At 40.0% G+C, this 20,998-nt stretch overlaps 2 protein-coding genes across 9 annotated transcripts in view; both read left to right on the top strand.

Annotated features, from left to right (window-relative positions):
• The window catches only part of arfip1 (ADP-ribosylation factor interacting protein 1 (arfaptin 1)), an 18,214-nt gene extending 7,899 nt beyond the window's left edge, over positions 1–10,315 (top strand). For 7 of the 8 annotated variants that reach the window (XM_046048209.1, XM_046048207.1, XM_046048212.1 and 4 more), the window contains 7 exons: positions 1,509–1,617; positions 2,167–2,268; positions 3,640–3,752; positions 4,035–4,256; positions 6,332–6,489; positions 7,860–8,034; positions 8,133–10,315. In XM_046048209.1, coding sequence (XP_045904165.1) covers positions 1,509–1,617; positions 2,167–2,268; positions 3,640–3,752; positions 4,035–4,256; positions 6,332–6,489; positions 7,860–8,034; positions 8,133–8,288 — 1,035 coding nt within the window. In that variant the 3' untranslated portion in view covers positions 8,289–10,315. The remainder of the gene's footprint in view (positions 1–1,508; positions 1,618–2,166; positions 2,269–3,639; positions 3,753–4,034; positions 4,257–6,331; positions 6,490–7,859; positions 8,035–8,132) is intronic. The other variant, XM_046048211.1, reaches the window with a different exon arrangement.
• Positions 10,316–12,574: 2,259 nt separating this feature from the next.
• fhdc1 (FH2 domain containing 1) overlaps positions 12,575–20,998 on the top strand; it is a 33,799-nt gene continuing 25,375 nt past the window's right edge. The window contains exon 1 of the mRNA XM_046048172.1: positions 12,575–12,732. The gene's annotated coding sequence lies outside the window, so the exon portion shown is untranslated. The remainder of the gene's footprint in view (positions 12,733–20,998) is intronic.

Here is a 20,998-nt window from a genome sequence, read left to right as displayed (position 1 = left end):
GCAGGACTAAAGTTACGGTACGGCTGTGTTAAAACTATAACTTAGCACAACATCACTGTGCTGTAATAACGGTATGCTTTATAAAATGTCACATAATTTACAAAATAGCTATATAATGTCAGTCCAGTGACTGTTACCTGACAGCTGACCCATGTGAGCGGTGAACGAGTCGTTCATTCCTGCTCCACAATCGCTGTCACGTGACAAATGAACGACTCAGACCTAGAGACCCACAGTTGAGAGTCGTGAACTAATCAATTCTGTTTCCTGTGCTGATGGAACACATGCAGCTGCCGTGTGACGAGTGAACGTAAGAGTCCAAGATCCTTCACCCATGCGTGACAATGAACGAATCACTCACTGAGACAACCTGTTCCTCCCAAGTCATACACACGATTAGGTCGACACAAAACTAGCGTTTTGGCCGCCTGCTGCGCCTTGCGTTTCTGAAGGAGCGCTCTGAGCGCACGGAGTTGAAAAAAAATTCAACTCTGGGCAGAAAAGCGCCCGACGTCATTTGCGTTTTTTCCATTGTCCAATCGTGAATGAATGGAGAGATGGGCCAACAGTTATGCTGGCAGAAGTTTACAGTTGCTTGGATTGTCTGGAGACTGCAACAAACTGGCCCCGACTCATCCTAAAATAGCCTACGCCTTAAACCAATCATCATTAAGACAAAGCTACTGGACCAACTTGTAGGCTTCTACCAGCAGTGTCTCCTCTTTCTGAGGGTCTCATCTAGGCTACACACGGATCTCCCTTTCCCTGTCTCCTGCGTGTTTGTAGCTACACCTCTCGCCCTCAAACAGTGCCAGAGCAGATATTAAAACAGATGTTTTTAGCTACAAAAGACACAGACATGTGAGTTGTGATCAAGTTTCTGCTAATATGACAGTTATTAATTAGCGGCAAACCAAAGATTACAGATCGCTGGCGCTATAATCTTTGATTAGACTGACAGGACAGCTTATTCGGTGGTTGCCTAGCAATGTAAAAAAAACGCAGCGCACTGACCTTTTCCAAATTCAAACAAAAAAGGCATTGCTGTGAGCCAAGTGTTTTCGAACATGCAAATCGCTTTCTGTGTGATTGGGCCCTTGCTCTGCATGAAGATAAGGCTGAAACATGACAGCACAGACTGTCCGTATGTGGGTTCATGAGATTTTGCGGGTGAGGAAACACCTCTGCGAGTAGGCACATTGTTTCATTCAAGACCGTATGTGCTCGGTGTGGTATTTGTCCCGTCACTCCTGCACTGTGATAGCAAAGTGACAGTGAGGAGCGTGGCGTTTTTGCCAAAGTTGAAAATTTTTCAACTCTCACCGACCGGAAAAAAGCGCTCAGCTCTCAGCGCCTCGTCACGCTGCTGCCGTCTTTACCAGCTTGGAAAAACGCGGCGCTCCCATTGCAATGAATTGAAAATAGACGCTGGTGTCAGAAAAAAACGCTTTGTTGGACACGGGCCCTTACACCTGTTTTATATAATCCCTCTTTGAATTTTTCCATAGGACTCTTACCCCAGTGGCCCTGGGGCCCTAAACCTATCAGAGTCCTGTGTCACCTCCAGCAACTTTGCTTCAACAACAGAGGGCATCATTGAATCAGGACCTTACAAAGGTAAAATATTTCACTCCCCATTTGCACTGCTGCTCTCCTTGTTTCCTCGCCCATCAGAGTTTTGTGACGGAGCCGGTCGTCAGAAACTTATCAGGCCTTGTCAGCTTGTTACATTATTTAATTGCTTTGCAGCATTCAGTTTTTACAAACAGTCGTTCTCTCCATATTTTCAGTGCTCCACTTTTGGTTTTTAATCTCTGTGAAATTTGAAAGGCAGACATTTGAATTTGTAAAGGTGGCATCTAATTGAGTTTAATGAGTTTCGTCTGATCTCCAGGCTGAAACCCTCCTTTCCTTTTCATCATCACGTACTTGTTACAAATGCAAATGAAACTCTCCCCATAGATGGGTGATCCGTTGTACACCGTTTACCACAATGTGTCTTTTCTATATCATTTACACTGGTAGAGATAGGCCTTTGTTCAGTAAAGCATTTAATTAAAAAAAAAAAAAACACAGGAAGTGATATATTCCGCCTTACACTTACACATTATCTGTACAGGCGGGATAGTGACATTCTAATGAATCATAACTCTGAATATCTCCCAGGGTCAGCAAGCCTGCCCGCGACTCCCGTGGCACCTATAGCTCCCAGCTCGGCTGTTGCTAGCCGCCTGGCACGCTCTTCCAGCGATAGTCAGGCTGAGAAAGGTACCAGCAGCGATGGAGTATGATGATACTGAATCGTTACCATTTACACACTAAATTAACCACAGTCAATTTTACCCTTTTTGGTTTTTTCACCAGTCTCTCACCTGCTCCTTGATCCCACAGGCTGTGCTGCATTCAGATACCTACGCCTGCCTTCTACTCCTTTCTTGTTTACTCGCTCTCTCAACTTTACCTTTGCATAAGTCTGGACTAATGATGTAGTTTCCTGCTTTGAGGTGGCTAATGATAAGCGTTTATGTACTCTTTAGAGTCATTTTCCAAAGATGTACATTTCAAGACTTCTAGATCTGATGCAACCTCTTGATACCTAAAACATTTGCTTTGCTTGGAAAGAAAACTGCTTTGACATTCAATCTCAGTGGGTTTTCCTGCTTGCAACCTTTGTCCTTGCAAAAGTTGACACCCATAGTTTCTCTGTGGAGGCCCGAAACTGATTGTTAGTTGTCTGGTTGTCAGACAAGTCAGCAATATAACTGAATACATCAATAGATATTTTTTTATTTAAATAATTAAAATGGAGTGTCAAAAGAAATGTACATTTTATATTTTGGCTTAAACCTACATCCAGTTGGTGAAAAAAGGTCAAAGCTATTACCCCTTTAATTTTTTTTTTTTTGTACCAGTCAGTTGAAAAAATTAATTAAAGCTCTACTGGAACAACAGGTAGCTAAACACATTCACCACTAGCTTTTCAGCTAATTTTAGCTACCTCACTGAAGTTAAATTTCTTCATAATACTACAGCGGTCAGAGGTAGTAATTTTAATTATCTGTTTGCTGTATAGTGTTGTATAAACTCATTGTTTCTATAACAAATTAACTGGTACTGCTTAAGATGTTTTTGTCGTGGCCCTTGATGAAGAGTAAAGATTAAGGGACGTGCACTTGGAGACAAAGCTTTAGTTAGCTAGCTTTGTTAGCATTAGCTAAAATTATAAAGCTTTTTTTGTTGTTGTTGTTTTTATAATTGCTTATAATGATTAACTAACAATATTATTTATTGATGTATCCAGTTATATTTTTCTGGGCTCAGCATTTCCCCTCTATGCCCAAACCACAATAAATCACTTTTCATCACTTTTTACTGTGGCATTTTAAAAGTGGTAAGTCATGACTAATTGTATTTACATGGTCATTTTGATTTCAATAACCATAGAGTCAGCATCCTCTAATGCCTTAAATTCAGTGTTTGGTCTGTGTTAAAGTTTCAGCGTTAACATGACAATCTCATTCCACTGTTTGATAATTTTAACACTTGATTTGTACCTTCCTTATTTTCACCACAGCTCTCTCTAGTCTGCAAATCCAATAACTTAATCAGCCACTAAGTGAATGACTTTTAATTGTCTAGGCATGATGAAACCACAGCCACAGAGTGGAGCAGTGGTCCTTTCAGATGACTTAAAGAACCCAGCTATGGAAAAACTGGACCTTGTGAGAAAGTGGAGCATCAACACATATAAAGTAATCCTCTCTGTCTTTGATTTATTTTTATGTCTTTCTTCTACTGTGCTTCACCTTTAGTCCAAATCTTCTCTCAGTTACTAAGATGTTGACAGAAAAGTGAACTATTCTGACCCACACAATTGATTGAAAATTTCTCTTGCTTTGCTCTGTCTGATTTAAAGTCTCTCTGCTCTTTTCTCTTGACTAAGGACTGTAGAAACTCCCACCAGTCACTCTTAATATAAAATATGGACATAAGCTCTTTTGTGTGTATGTTAAAAAGCCTGCTGTCCTCTGCAGTGTACCAGGCAGATCCTGTCAGAGAAGCTGGGTCGGGGCTCGAGGACTGTAGACATGGAGCTGGAGGCTCAAATTGAAGTCCTCCGTGACAATAAGAGAAAGTACCAGCATGTAATCAAGCTGGCTCAGACGCTGGCCAATCAGCTGTCCCAGATGATGCAGACGCAGAGGCAGCTGGGTGACGCCTTTGCCGACCTGAGCCTCAAGTCACCAGAACTCCATGTGAGTCCATAGATAGATAGATAGATAGATATATAGATATGCTGAAATCAGTCAGATTGGGTAGGATAAAGGGTGTTATCATTCTTTGTGTTCTAGCATATTGTCATGAAATAATACAGAATGTATTAATAATGATGACCTGTGGGTCATCTGCTGGGCAAAAATGTTTTCTGAGACTCAGATCCATCCATTAGATTACTGTTTATTGTCAGTTTATTTTAGGGCTGTACCAAATAGCTCAAAGCTTATTCAAATTGAGGATTTTGTTGAAGGTTTTATTTATTTATAAATTTTTAGGGTGATGACTTAATAAAATATGACAGAAATTTTAAACTTCATTCAAAAACCTCAATAGAAGCTTCGAATATAATTAATGACATTAGGTACAGCCCTTGTTAATTTTTATTTTATTGAAGCATCACAAGACTAAACTAGGAAGTTAATGGCTTAAAAGGCAATAATGAGTCATGCATAATTCAAGATTAGGTCCACTTCCTCTGAGTCCTCTAATTGTGTTACAGGATTTATTAAAATTGGTCCATGTTTCAAAGCCTTTTTATTTTATATTTGCTGAGTCATAATACATAATATACAGTAAAATTGGTGTATATCATAGAAATGTTTCAGGCAGTTTGGAAAAAGGCTGTCAAGTAAGAATGCTTTCAAAAATAGACACGTTAATAGATTATATTGATCAATCAAACAACATACAAAGTGAGTTAACATGAACAAAAGAAAAATCTAAATCAAATCAAAATTTGGTGTGACCCTTTGCTTTCAAAACTGCATCAGTCCTTTTAGGTTCACTTTCACAAAGTCGAGGAATACAACTGGATGAGGAACAGCCAAACTCAACTAACAAGGTGCCGTTGCTGAAGACGGTATACTGTCAAATATCATACACCACGGCAAGACTGAGTAAATGTAAATGCTCTGTACTTGTACTTTTCGACCACTCAAAGCGCTTTTACACTACATCTGCATTCACCAGTCACACACATTCATACACTGAGCCTAAGTGCTCAAACGGAAAGTAACATTCACACTCACTCATACAGTGGGACCCTGCGGAACAGCCGCCAGGGGCAATTCGGGGTTCAGTATCTTGCCCAAGGACACGCAACCAGAGGGAGCCAGGGATTGAACCGCCAACCTTCCGATTAATGGCCAACCCGCTCTACCTCGTGACACAAGCACAGCAACAAGACACAAAGTAGTTTAGCAAGATCTCTTCCAGGCAGACATTTCAAGGCAAACAGGAGTTCCCAGATGTGCTGTTTTGAAGAAGTACAAAGAAACAGGCTACGCTAAGGACCAAATAATCTTACTGCAGCAGATGATAGACGCATCATGCTTACTTCCCTTCGCAGTCGGAAGATGTCCAGCAGTGCCATCAGCCCAGAACTGGCAGAAAACAGTGGGACCCTGGTACACCCATCTAAAGTCTGCTCAGAAGTGGCTGTCATGAAAGACTTCCTGTCAAAAAGCCATACCTCCAACATGGAAACAATGCCAAGCAACTCAACCATGCACGGAAACACAAGAACTGGGGTGCAGGAAAATGGCAGCAGGTGCTCTGGACTGATGAGTCAAAATTTGAAATATTTGGCTGTAACAAAAGGCAGGTTGCTCGCCGAAGGGATGGTGAGCGGTACAAGGAGTGTCTGCAGGTAACAGTGAGGCAAAAGACATTAAGAGCTATCTTCAGCATTAAGAACAAATGATAAATATAATCTATTAACATGTCTATTTTTGAAAGCATGCTTACTTTACAGCATTTACCTAACAACCTAAAACTTTTGCACAGTACTGTATGTATGTATTATTTAATGTTGTGCTGTAGATTTATGGTTGTAATTGCTGGTATAATTACCAGCAATTACAACCATACATGATTTTTTAAGTTGAAGTTGGTCTCCTTTTGGATAAACTTGACTCCTGTGACCGATGTGTATATGCTTGCAAAATGTACTGTATGGTGCTGGCACCTGCAGTTCTTTAAGTCACTGTGGAGAACAGTGCCAAATAAGAAAAATTCAGAAAGATAGTTAAGATTTGTTTCCTCTGTTCCTCAGGAGGAGTTTGGCTACAACGCTGACACCCAAAAGCTTTTGTCCAAAAATGGAGAGACACTGCTGGGTGCGATCACTTTTTTCATCTCAAGTGTTAATACACTCGTGGACAAAACAATCGAAGACACCATGCTTAATATCAAACAGTATGAATTTGCCAGGTAGGTAATGCATATGTGAAAATCAACCATGGATGAGAAAAGTCTTACTAGTGATTTCTGGCTTTTGTTACAAGAAGAAAATGGAATGTTTGAAGTTACCAGAGAAGTGCTTTAATAGCGACCACATTTACTACACACTTCATGTGAACTTCCTGTTTCTTCATGATGAGAGCGCCCACTTACTCCTAACACAAGCTAACACTCTCATACAGGCAGTTATTTGAGTAATGTAGCTGGTACAAAAACATTCTAAGCACATAAACACATATAAATGCATATATATGGTTCCTGGTGGAGGAAAACTCATTTGATTTGGCCTTGTTCAGTGTGACGGACCACCGTCACTACGGTTGAGTATGAGCTGTGTGCTATATCTACGAGCTTCTATCAAAGCACCATAATCTGCTGGCGGGCAGTTTTGGCGAGGGTCCACTTCATCTATTATGTGGTTTATAATGACCTGTAGTGCAGATACGGTGACAACGTTTCACACTCTTGACTTACATTTTCCATGTTATCTGTCAGTGGCTAAGTCCCAATAACATATGATTTTACAGATTAATTAAGTAAATATTATTTCTTAATATATCTACCTAAAGTAACCTCATATCTTTACTATCTGGAATAAATTCAAAAAAGATCTTTAAAAAACATAACTGATGTGGTTTGCAGGGATTATGTGTTGATTTTTAACATTCTAGCACATATCGTAATGTATACACCGGGGCTGGACCCGAATATTCAAAAATTTTAATATTCAATCGTTGGAATGTATTTTGGGATTTGGATACTATTTTTTTTCCCCGAATGCCTGACCTCCGCCCACAGCAGTGATCATAACACTCCAGTTCACATCAAATGGAAAACAAAATGAAGCCCTCAGCTCTGTGGGAGCAAATTTTAAACTGAGTGATGACAGTGGCAGTGTTGCAGTTACGGGGTTTAAGAACATTTAGTAGCCTAGGCTGTAAAAAAAAGTTAAAAGTGAATTTTTATAAAATAACATGTTACTTTCCGCTACCGGAAACAGCGCCTATCCTGTCTGCGCTCCCTGGTCCCGCTTTAATATATTGCCGTGGTCTGTTCTAGCTCAGTTCAGCCTCTCACCCTCTGGACTCATCTGCAGTTCCCTCCTGCTCTGCGCTGCAGCCATCTAGTCTTCCACTGGTTCTGCAGCATCTAGTCTTCCACTCTGCCTCGCTCTTCCCTGGCTCAATTTCCGATCACGTCAACACCGCATTAAATATTCCTCCTTCGCACGTGACACAGTCGAAGCTTCGATTATTTGCTGTTATTTACTGTCAAAGCTCAAAAAATTACGTGTATACACACACTACATATTTCTGATGTTGTTTAAATAACACTTCTAGGGTTGAGTATGATGCGTACCGTACAGACTTGGAGGAGTTAAATCTGGGGCCACGTGATGCCACCACCATGACCAAGATTGAGCTGTCCCAGCAGCAGTTCCAGATCCACCGCGAGAAGTATGAGAGGATGAGAAACGACGTCTCCATCAAGCTGAAGTTCCTGGAAGAGAACAAGGTCGGGCCAGAGGCTAGTCTTGCTCTACATACCTGCAACAACATATTGGCTTACCCTTCTAATGTGTCTCTTTATTTCCTTTTCCTGCTCCCAAACAGGTGAAGGTATTGCATAACCAGCTCATCCTGTTCCACAATGCTATAGCTGCGTACTACGCTGGAAACCAACAGCAGCTAGAAGAGACACTCAAGCAGTTCCACATCAAGTTGAAAATGCCAGGTGGGGACAGTCCATCTTGGTTGGAAGAGCACTAATTACTCCTTCTGAAGCCCCTGTGGCTCAGTTTGACAGGAAATGTCAAATTCTACAGAAACTACAGGAACCCCTCTCCTCCTTTCAGCTCTGTCACTGCCTTTCAAACTTTCAGAATTGTAAATCTTTTAACTCAATACAGAAAATTGTGGGGGGGGGGGGCTCTTACAATCCGTTTTACTCTTGATGTTAAATCATACTTTTCATCTTGCAGTTATTTCAAATAATAGGAAATGCACTTTTGTACTGTTTGACAAATCTATTGAACAGGAGTTGCTGCAGTAAAGACATTTGGAAACTCTAAATGGCCTTTTGTATTCCAGCATATGAATGTTTTATCTCAGCACGGCGTACATGTTGGCTCTGTAAGGGCAGCTATGGGATCAAAATGACATTATTCACATTATTCTTGTCAGCTGACTGAGATGGGGATAAATGCTTTATGACAGTGTAATCGGGAAGCTTCACGAGACTCTGAACATGAATTGTCATGATTTGACACCTGCTGTGATAAACGGGGCAAAATGGCATTCAGATTTCAAGATCTTGCGAATGCAAACTGGCCACAGTTATATGTAAACTGTTCAAAGTGAGTAAAGACATTTTGGGTAACGCTTATTTGCTTGGATGCTGAGGGTTAGATGAGAACTTCAACACCACTCTTATCTGTATATATAAGGCCGCTTAGCTTAGCTTATGGTAAAGACTTGACACGGGGAAAAGAGCTGGTCTGGCTTTGTCCAAAGGTAAAATATTCTGACTACCAGCACCTCTGAATTTCACTAATACAAAAACCAAAGTGTAAAAACAAATCAAGTTGTGGCTTTATGAGAGGTTATGTGCCTCAGGATAGAGCCAGGCTAGTTGCTTCCAGCTCATTCCAGTTTTTTGGCTACGGTAAGCTAACCAGCTGCAGGCTGTAGCCTCATACTTAATACACCTAACTGTCAGCAAGAAAACAAATAAGAGTATTTACCAAAATGTTAAACTGTTTAAGCCTTTTAAATTGATAATTAAAAATAATATTGATGGCCGTTCACAACAAATCCTGCATGTTGATATGATACTACTTTTAATCGATCCCCCCCCCCCCGCTCGACATTCATGACACACGACTGGATGCGTTAAAGTGTTGATTCTTTTAAATTCCAGAAAATGAAGGACTAGCCTTATGTGACTAAATGTGCCTTGATTTCTTTATTTGTTCTCTTCCCCTCCGAACTATGAAATCTGGTCTTGCTGTTGAAAAACAGGCGCACTCACTACCAGTTTCCGGGACCAACTCTTGAAGAAAGAGAACAGACCCAAACACACATGCACACACATACTCAGAGGACGTACAGTAGAGCCTGTACAACTTTACCTGTTGATACACTCCACACAACACAAACGATAGCTGTATTTAAAAAGAAATACTCCATTAACTTCAGAAAGTCTAAATTAATATTAAGACTTGATGTTCTCAGATACGTTTATCCATATTGCACATTTATGCATTTGAGACAAGTTACAAAAAAAACTTGCAAGAATTGTATAATATGTAAGGTGAAAACCAAAATGCGATTAACTTGAGAAACTTTGTCTTTTGTAAAATTTAAAGACCAGCATCCTTTGCCTGAGCTGCTAACAGTTTCATTTCATCAGGCTAGAAAAAAGCATATTTTTCAAAGACAACATATTGTATGCTGGTATTGATAACCAGCTGTCATGTGTCTCCACTTTGTTGATTTGTACTTCCTATTGCTCACCATAGCAAATTGAGAGTGTGAATCTTGTACAACAATCTGTTGTTTCCCTTAAATAGATATATATTTCTATTTTACCTTGATTATGTAGTCTATGACCAATGCTGCCATTTGGCTTTGGGTTTTTTTTCCCTTAAGACCTACAGAAGGATGTGCTAGTACTAGTATGTGCTAGTGGATCTCTACCTTTTGTAATAATGAAACATTAACAAATGTTGAGTTAAGAAAGGATTCTGAATGTTGTGTAACCTCTTTGGGGAAAAATAAAAGTTTCTTTTCTCTAAGTGTCTCCAGAGGTTTTTTGTTGTTTTAAGGGTTTGTAGTAGCAGCTTGTATGAAAAGGCACCACCAGAGGCCAACAAAGACGTATAAAACAATGTGAAGCCTCATAGTACATTTGTCTAACACAACAGCAAAAGAGATGCAGACAATATCACTGAGGGGACAAGACATTACACAATTACATTTCAAGTAAACCTGTTCTGCATTCATCCTGTGTTTTTATCAACCTTTTCCTTTCCAGATAGACAGCAGCGGTTTATATGCTGTTGACATGTCGATTCAAACAGACTTATGTTTACACAAGTCCAGGTGCTTTTAGATTCCCCTTTTAGGTTTTCATTATCACAAACCCACCACACCCATAGCTATACATTAGACAGAATCTGGTTAATCCCCAGAAAAGCTTTGAGGATGTTGATGACAGCCTGAGTGATGCGTTTCATCTCTGTGGCTCTTCAAATTAATAAATAGATTTGATTAAAGCATACTTACAGCAGCAGCTCAATGTTTTTCAGTGGAAACGAATGGAAAAATGCAGGTATAAGATGCTAGGGTCAGACTTGGTGTAGCTCAATTTGTCACTGAGGGTGTCTCCCGTTCACGAAATTATTTTAAAAGAATTAAAAACTGAGAAACCCTAAGGCAATTTAAAAAAACACAAGAGAAATTATACTCAAATGTTAATAGTTGAAAATATTTAACAAAAAAGGAACCACCTCTATTACTAAATGAAAACTTTCTACTTTTCAGGATGTGCAAATGCTTTCAAAAGACAACTGGAGGAAAGTATGCTCATCCAATTGTTTGTCTTTGATTTTGTCTTGAACACTATATACCTAGTTGTGTGAAGTGAGTGAGTGGATAGAAAAGGTCTGTTGTACTTTTTAATATGTTTTGTATTTTAGTCTTGTTCATTGTGTTTGTGTAAACGCTGTTTAATTCCCTGATTTATTGTATATGTTTACATGTATCTAGTTTAATGAAATGTATTGAACTACAGATTTAGCAGGTTCTAAGAAGACTAGAAATTCTGTATAACTTAAGATTTATGAGACTGGGCAAACATGCAAACAGTATGGGCTTTAGTGAATATTTTCCATGTGAGGTCTTATCAGTGCCTCCACACTTATTATGACCCAGTTTTGGAAGAAGTGTTAAGGTAATAAAGTAACAAGCAGTAAAACGTACTCAAGTATCCAAATTCAAAGTAGATTTTCAGTTCACAAGTATCACTTTTTGGGACTTTCATGTTGTCAAAACGGCTAAGGAAGGAAGGACAGCAGAAAGGATAAACATAATTGGAAAAACGAAATGAAAGAAGGACAGACATAAGAAAAATATAAAGAAAGAATGGCTATGGTAAGAAATTAAGGCAGGAAATTACAGAAATGTTTTCAACTGGAACAAACTCAAAAACAAATTTTGGGGGGGAAATCTATAGCCTATACAGTATAGGCCTAGCAGTCCGATAAATATGATGGTAAAAGACTGATACTTCCCTCAGAAATGTAATGGAGTAGCTAAAAGTTAAGATTTCCTTAAAATGTAAGCTAAATAGCTGCTAGCATCTCAAAACCAGTGGTGAAAGAAGTACTCAGAAGTAAAATAACATTACCACAGTGCTAACGTATACAACTTAAAGTGTGCCTTAATAATTTCACTTAAGCAAAAGTACCATTAAAAGTTATCATTAAAATGTCGGCTACTCCACCGTCAACCGCTTATCCTGCGTACAGGGTCGCGGGGGGCTGGAGCCAATCCCAGCTGGCATCGGGCGCAAGGCGGGGTACACCCTGGACATGTCGCCAGTTCATCGCAGGGCCACACATACACGAACAACCACTCACGCTCTCACCTAAGGACAATTTAGGGTCACCAATCAACCTAGGCCGCATGTCTTTGGACGGTGGGAGGAAGCCGGAGCACCCGGAGAGAACCCACGCAGACACGGGGGAGAACATGCAAACTCCACACAGAAAGGCCGTTTGTACTTAATTACAGTACTCGTTTAAATATACCCAAGTTACTTTCCACCACTGCTCAAACCTGATGAAATGTAGCTAGCTACAGTAACCCACCTCAGCCCACAGCACTGGTTGCAGCCTTGTGAGTGCACCAGCTGTCACAAGCTGCGTGTGGCGCGCTCCCGCCGAGGGACGAGGGAACGCGCCTGTTCCACCTGGCCCAATCACGTACGAGGAAGCTGCCGTCTGCTGCTGCTGCTGCTGCTGGTGGTGTGTCTCTCTGGCTATGGTCTCTGCACTGTTTGTGCTGCAGCTCAGCCAGGACACCAGCAGCTCCCCTGACCGGCTGATAACCTGAAACGCAACACAGATTTTCTCCTTTGAAAAGTATCTACCACTAACTCCAACGGTGTAGGAGCGCATTACGTGTCCCGACGAGCCCCGTCATCCCTCCGGTAAGTCAAGCGGGACGGTACCGCCGCATCATTTGTGTGTGGATGTGAGGTATGTAACGAGCTACTGGAACTCTGCTGTGAAAAGTCATCGTACCGCGCGGAGTGGAGTCTGCATGTCCATTTTAACAAAGCAGGAGCATTTAACCTTCCTACTACTGTTTCGTTTACTGGTGACAACAGAAGGTGTCCTTCAGTGCAGTTTAGGTCCAAAATGACATCATTATTTATGAAGATTTTCTGTAGTTTGAGGCCAGAATCTGTTGCTCTGTTGCATATTGGCAATGCAAACACCAAGGAAACATTAGCTTGTTTTCAGTATCTAATATTTGATGCAAGAACTTCATTTTATCCGTTAAATATTGCTACTAGAGAGCTCAAAATGGAACTTATTACACAATTGATTAAAGATTTTTGCACCCAAAGGTGTAAAATGGGTGTAAAAAATATTTTCCTTTTCATTCAAGGTACTACATTGTACTGTAAAAAGAGTAGTAGACATGAACATTTTCATGTTTTATTGTTTTACAACATTGAATCAAACCTTTAATGTGGCTTTTTTTTGACAGTAGGCAACATAAGACCCCCAATACAAATATACTTTTTATAGGCACGGTAGTTATATGGTAATTAGAGTAATAGTTATTTCACATTGGAGTAAAGTTCTTTCATACACATATATTTGTCGCTTTAAATTACGAGTCTGTTTTTGTAAATGACTGAAGCCTGTGGTTTTGCTTAATTGGTAGCTTACCTACTTTATGATCCACAGATATTGTATTTGGGCTGGATACAGTTTAAAAGTTTCCATTTGGGCAATTACTTTATGTTTCCGTTTTTCGACACTACTACAACACTACTACTTTGCCCAATACTTATGTTTTCCTAGAAAATCATTGTTTTATTTAACAAAAGTAGCCAAAATTCAAAAATGTTAAATGTCTATTCACAGCCAGCCATACAAGAAATAAAACTGTTTAAAGCACTTTACAGTTTTTCATACTCTGTGGTGCTACAGAGAGATTTTGGTTGCTACCACAAATACTGTTATATTTGATGGCCATTTTTATTTTAAAAAGCGGTGTTTAGTGTTTGTTGTGGATTCACTTACAGAGCTTACTTCCCCATCCCCAACCCTTTTATTCAACATGTATGGCTTTATACCTCCTGTCCTGTTTATTTTGTTCTGCACCTCAGACCCTGGCTTCCTTGGCTTTTGTACACTATTATACATGCTGAGATGAATTAGAGGGCAATCCATTCAAGTGTTGGGAACAATACCCCCGTGGAAAAAAAAAAGTTTCTCCCCGGGTCAGGTCATGGGGGGAGGGCGGTGTCATTCCCGGTTGCTGTGGAAGCCGAAAGTAACATGGAAAACTCAATTCTCTGACGTCATCCTGAGGAGGAAGATGTTGGGGGGGCTTGATTTATTTCTGTGGGAGCAGGGAGGGGCTGAATAGTTGCTGCCAACTTGGGTCAACTCAAGGGGTCTTTATTGCCTGAAAATCTGTCCTTGTCTTATAAATTAAATTTTAGTCTGCAATGAAAAACGGTTAAAAAATAAAAAGCTTAACAAAAGTGTCCTTATTTGCATGCCTTTCTCTTATGTCATGCCCCAAACTCCCACCCCAGTTACAACCCAGGGCTCAGCTATAAAGTGATTTATAAGGAAAAACCTAACTAACACACCGCTTCTGCTTAAAAAAAAAAGGGATTCATGGCTAAAATAACAACACAAACACAGATGTTGTCATGATAAATGTTGTTTTGGGGATTTATGAACATTGCTCAATGGCTCCTGTGTTGTGTTTTGCGAGAGTCTGTAATGTGATCCGTGTACATGCGTATAAGTAGTGTTTTGCAGGTATTAAATGTATTCTAATGAAGCATGCTGTGTCTCTGGGCCCCTGGGCAAACACTTTTCCCCACTGCCATGTAACCATGTTTGCATTCCCTCCATGTTTCCCTGCTGTTGTCTCTATGGTGACCTGAGCACCTGCTTTATCTGTCACCTCTGTATGTCATAATTACCTGCGTCTTACTCAGGATCTGTTGGTTTAAGCCAGTTGTTTAGCAGAGTTTTTACTAAATCATTCAGTACGTGTTATTTTGCTCAAAATGCTGTGATTAATCTGTAAGCTTCCATGGCAGACGTTGGTTTATTGCTGCACAAGACTGTAAAAGCCAAGAGGTACAACAAGATTTGCCATGAGCTTATCTTGGCACCAGTTTCAGATTGCTGAAGCAACAATTGGAGAGCAGAGCCAGAGGCGAAACAGACGCAGTGGTCTGCTACAGGCTAGACACTGATCACCTGTTAACAAAAGAACAAACAGAAGAAGATTCAAAGCTCTGTTTTTGATCCTTAGCGCCGTGGATGGTGTACTCATCTCATCCCTCCTTCTTGTCATTACCTTGCCCTAGTGGGTTTTGTTTGGTTTACTTTTTCTCTGGGTGTGTGCTAGTTGCTAATTTTGTTTGTCTGTCGTTTGGTGCTGGGCAAGTGGTGCACAATCGGTTTGTCAGAGCAGCTTTAAATATTCTGTTGGCAGTTTATTAGGTACACCTAGCTAAAACCAAATGCAGTCTGATACAACAGTTCTGCAATCAGTCTTATTGTTGTAGTGTTCAAATTTCAGTTATAGTTTATGAGTTTCATTATACTGACAGGGGTTTAATATTTAGCTTAGCCTTATTGATATACATGGGGTGGAGATTATATTAACAACACTCAGTATAACACATGTGTGCCTAAAAACTAGCAACTGAGTTTAGATACCGTGGTGTAGCAAAATGTCAGATAACTGACAGATTTATGCTGTCTCATATATCGTCGTGCCAATCCTAATTTATTTTAGAGCTGCAACTAATGATTATTAATGAATTCATCAACCAGCATAATATTTTTTGATTAATGGACTGATTGTTTAGTCTATCAAATTTTAACATTTCTATGATATTTCATTTCCTTACAATGTTGTTTACCCACATAGTTCGCCAAATATTTTTTCACAAATAGTTTGATTTTGTGCTCAAAGTTGCAAAAGTTGCTTAGTTGTTAAAACGGGGTGGTGACGTATGACTATAGTAATTCCATAAGTCATACGTCATTCTCCAAGCTTGCGCAGGCGCACTGTCATGCCTTGTTAAAAAAACTGTCACGGCTCGTTTAGTCAGAGCATCAAACCGATAAACATCGTTATGAGCTAGTTAACCAATTTATCATGTCATTTACTTAGAACTTACAGTAGGTATGTCTCTGTGTCTGATTGTTGTTTTGTCTCTCTAGTTTAGTTAGCTAAGTTAACTAAGTTGTAGTTAGCCAGGTGTAGTTAGCTAGCATAGATATTGCAGAAAGTTAGCTAACAGAGGGTCATCATCATTCATTTAATTTTTTAGTTTCCTCCTCTTGGTTTAGTGTGCTGTTCGTTTTCATTATGGCATCTGTGCGTGCGGTGTTGGAGGACAGATGACAGAAAACCCGTCGCACTTTCACCTGCAACCGTCTTAAATACAGTATGCAACATGCATTTTACTGCCGTTTTACCAATGCATCAGCGGAGGCAACGGTATCAGAAGTCTTTACATACAGTTCAACAGAGTAATAGACCCCCCACACCCCTGCGGTAAAGTAGTTTCTATCATGGGTAAGTAATAGCTACTCCTTCCAGACAGTAAAGTGTACTAAACTGTACAGTGTAGCGATGTTAACACAGCATATCGTTAGTGAACACTCCTGCCGGTCAGTTTTTGATTGTCATGGTAATGTATTACGTCCGACTATTAACCACACCCCCATTCTCTGAGAAAGAACGTTAACCAAAAACGGCAGTTAAAACTGGCTGGAGGAGGCTTTAACTCAAAGAATCTCTTCACGTCTGAATGGATGACAGGTGCGTTGGAGGGATGCATTTATTTACAACATTTCAGTCTGATGAAGGTTGTGTAAACCAAAAAATAAATAAATTCACAAGCAGTAAGTGTTTATTTCTTTCACTTTTTGTTCAAGTTGTTTAGTCTATAAAATGTAAGAAAATAGGGCCTTTCCCTATGTGCCAGAACCTAAAATGTTGTCTTCATATTGCTTGTTTTGTTCGACAAACAGCCCAAAACCCAAAGAGATTCCGTTTACGATGGTGTAAAACAGAGAAAAACAGCAAATCCTCACATTTGAGATGATGGAAAGAGCAAATGTTTGACATTTTTATCTATGATTTATATCATAATTGTTCTGTCAATCACTTAATCATTTCACTAGTATTGGAAAGGCTCTCTGAACAACAACAGCAACAAGTGAGACGTACCACTTGGTCAGTTTAGCGCACATTCCGTGGTTGTTTGAATCTGATTTGGAAAGATTTTACTGTTGGTTGTATGATTAGATGAATTCCCTCCTCAGTTACAGGTTAGCTGACAGGCGTGACATAACCTGTGTTACAGGTGAGATAGTCATTCATATTAGTCTTAACTGAACCCATCTGACGCCTGTTTAAACAGTCATTGACAGAGCAGGCTTGCGTGCTCTGCAAACTGGCAGCTTTAATCTGTAAAATCTGAAAACCTCGTTTCAGACACAGGCTGTTATTACCAGATTTGTGCTAAGCTTGGGGGATATGCTGTGTTGGGGGCTCCTGGATCTGCACACAGTCTTTACAAAATCCTTCGTTCTCTGACTCTGCAGGTGTTTGTGTGCCAGTATGAGGCACAGTGAAGGGACTGCAGTAACAAGACAGTTTTGTGATTATGCATCTCCATTAGATTGTTCAGCACAGGAGACCAGTATTCATTATATGGTGCTATACTCTAAATCTATGATTTAGAGCTGATGTAAGCTATAATGTGATGTGTGAGAGTTTTGGCAATCCTTGTGTTTTGGCGACACATTATTAATACTTTCTTCATGCAGAAAGTAATGATGCACTTGTACAGGCTTCTTGTAAGAAATGCCTAGTTTGACATAATTTCTGCTTCAGCAGTCAGGCTACCACACAGAGTTTTCTAATGTGCTGTTTTATTGACAATACAAAGTCAACAAAACAGACACTTTGTCAATTCAATACCCTTACTTTTACCACTGCACCCCTAACCGGTTTGGTATGACTAGTAGCTTATGTAGGCTAATGTTAGCTAAATAATTAAAAATTGGTGTCCAACTGAAATTCTGAGTCAAGTCACTATCTTTTAGACTTCTCTACTTATGCTACCTTTACACTACATTTCAGTATTTGCTAGTATTCCACACTTGTTATTTAAAGGGGATTGAGCTTTTCCTTATTTTCTGTCATGTGTTACAATTTTGGATGTTCATAGAAGTAAGCAGATGAAAGACACATCATGCTTACTTCCCTTCGAAATCGGAAAAATGTCCAGCAGTGCCATCAGCACAAAATTGGAAGAAAACAGTGGGACCCTGGTTCACCCATCTACTGGGGTGCATAAAAATTGCAGCAGGTGCTCTGGACTGATGAGTCAAAATTAGAAATATTTGGCTGTAGCAGAAAGCAGTTTGTTTGCCAAAGGGCTGGAGAGCGGTACAAGAATGAATCTCTGCAGGCAACAGTGAAGCGAAAGACATTAGGAACTATCTTCAGCTTTCCAGGGAGTCCTGGAAGTGATGGTATGGCCCCAACAGAGCCCTGATCTCTCTCTCGAATCCAGAGAAGAAGTGTTGGTAGTTCTCCAAGATGTTTGGGCCAACCTACCCGCTGAGTAGTACTACCTAGTAGAATTGATGCAGTTTCAAGGCAAAGGGTGCTCAAACCAAATAATGATTGGATTTAGATTTTTTTTTTCTGCTGATGTACTTTGCATTTTGTTACCTGATAAATATAATCTATTAACATGTCTATGTTTGAAAGCATTCTTACTTTCAGCATTTTTTCCACACCTGCCTAAACCTTTTGCATAGTAACCTACTGTTGGAATGGCTATGCAAGACTACACTTTTCAGGGCTACTCTAAAGGTTTTTGGAGGTTGTTCAATATGTCTTGCAGAAAGTACTTTTTGTTGTGAAATGGACAGATAACTTTACTTGTTGCTAAAGTAAAGTAAAGCTCTGAGTAAAAGTAAAGTAAAGCTCTGAGCCCGTTTTTTGTACAGTGATCAAGAAGGCCCCAAACAGATCTGCCAGGCCAAGCATATCTGCCGCCTACACAGGCCCCCAGAAACCCTCTGCTCCACCGTTTTTCCAACCTAATTCTTGTCTTGTTTGTGCTATGGTGAACATTTCCCCATATCGTTATTTTTCAAGATAATTTACTGTAGCTGTCATATGGCATCGAGCACATCGGCAAGAGGATGAGGCGATGTGGGCTCACAGCACTGGATACATAAACAGAAATGTATACAGTATTGGAGGACACTGCGTGGCCCCACAGGAGCAAGTGCACTAGAGACTTAGGCCACTGAGCCAGTTCCGATTTAGCTGTCCGCTAATTTGCATGGGGATAAAATGCCCTTTCAAACTGTTTGTTTCAGGCAGATGATGAACTGAGGGGCTGTAAAAGCCAGTATAAGATAAATAAGGTTTTTTTTCCCCCTGTAAATCTTGCAAAGCTACTCTATTGTAATCCCAGAATAAAAATATAGAGCTGGAAATTAGCATTATAGGTGCCCTTTAAGGCCCCGCGACCCTGTACGCAGGATAAGTGGTTGACGATGGATGGATGGATGGATGGATGGATAGATGGATGGATGGATGGATGGGTGGATGGATGGATGGATGGATGGATGGATGGATGGATGGATGGATGGATGGATGGGTGGATGGATGGGTGGATGGATGGGTGGATGGATGGATGGATGGGTGGGTGGATGGATGGGTGGATGGATGGATGGATGGGTGGGTGGGTGGGTGCCCATTAAGGCCACAATGAAACAAGATTTACTTGTTGTAATGATTTCTTCTGGCCTTCTTCTCCTAAAGTTTATTTAAATCTAATATGATATGTTTCAGCAGTCTGAATTAGACAAATCAAGTGCGTATCTTCCAAAGTTAGAACCTTTATGTCTTCCTGGACAGGGATTTCCTTTCAGCTGCTGTAACTTGGGAAGCTACCTAATTCTAAATTAGATCTATATCGAGTGCAAAAGCATCATATTAGCTTCAGATGAACTTCTGAATGACTAGAATGAGCAGGAGGAATGATTACAGCAAGCAAAGCCTGGTTATTGTTTTAATGTTTTAATGCAGACTTTAAAAATTATGAACATATCCTTAAAAGAATAAAATAACAGTGGAAAAGAAGTTCAGTCAGTAGGTGATATAGTAGCATCGCACTCCTTTTCATGACTCCTTAAACTGGACTCAAAGAACAGCAGAGGAACACAATGCCATAATTATGTGATGTGATCAGTAATCAGGACTTAAAGTGCCCCAAATAACTTACTGTGTTTTGTACTTTAAGACTGTACAACATAACCCAGAAACCCACATTGCTGTCATAAGAACTTGTGGCTAAATCTCAGGTTTAGTCACACTGATGGCACAAGCTAACCAAAGACAGTTTCCTATAGATTTGTTTTTTATATAGAGTACAAAGTTGTTACAGTTCCTACCACCTTGATTAGAAAATATAAATTCTTTGCCAATTATCAATAACAATAGAAAATACCTAGTGAGTATTTTATTTTAATCATTTCATGGAGTGAAAATGCAACACATGAATCCTTGATCAATTACAGAAAAAATATATATAATTGGGACTGGGAGGTTAATTATCAAGCTGCTTATAAAACTTTATGAATTAAAAAGACACTCCAGCCGACAGCTTTCCCTTTCACACTGAATGGGACTTTGATGCAGAGAGAGAGAGAAAGGGACATTGCGGTCTATTAATAGTAACACTTGTGAATTGTGGGCCAATTTTGCATCAAGGCAGAGGGACATCAGGGACAGTTTTAGGTGGATTTAATTGCCATTCTGAAGATTGGACTGGACCTAAATTGTTTTTTAATCAATATAAAAGGACAGTGCACTGCAGACTTTCCTGCTGTTTGCAGGAGACTCCTGACTTTTTATGGAACAGTTTCCTAATGCTGCTTCGTAACATCAGCAAAGTTGCATAACTAGTGACAAGCAAGACAAAGCTGATCCTCTGCTGTCTTCCAGTCAGTATTGCAGGTTTAGTTTCACATGCCGTGAGGTTGCATGAACTGTACTTTGGCCTCATTAGGAATTCATTCCTCACTCTAGACAAATAACACCATGTAATAATCTCCTTTAAAACCGATTTTGCAGATTTGACAGTGAAAGAACTGTTCAGTTTT

Source organism: Micropterus dolomieu, linkage group LG04, assembly GCF_021292245.1.
Source record: "Micropterus dolomieu isolate WLL.071019.BEF.003 ecotype Adirondacks linkage group LG04, ASM2129224v1, whole genome shotgun sequence".
Taxonomy (NCBI): domain Eukaryota; kingdom Metazoa; phylum Chordata; class Actinopteri; order Centrarchiformes; family Centrarchidae; genus Micropterus; species Micropterus dolomieu.
The sequence above is the reverse complement of the archived record's forward strand: the minus strand, read 5'-3'. Positions and strand labels throughout refer to the sequence as shown.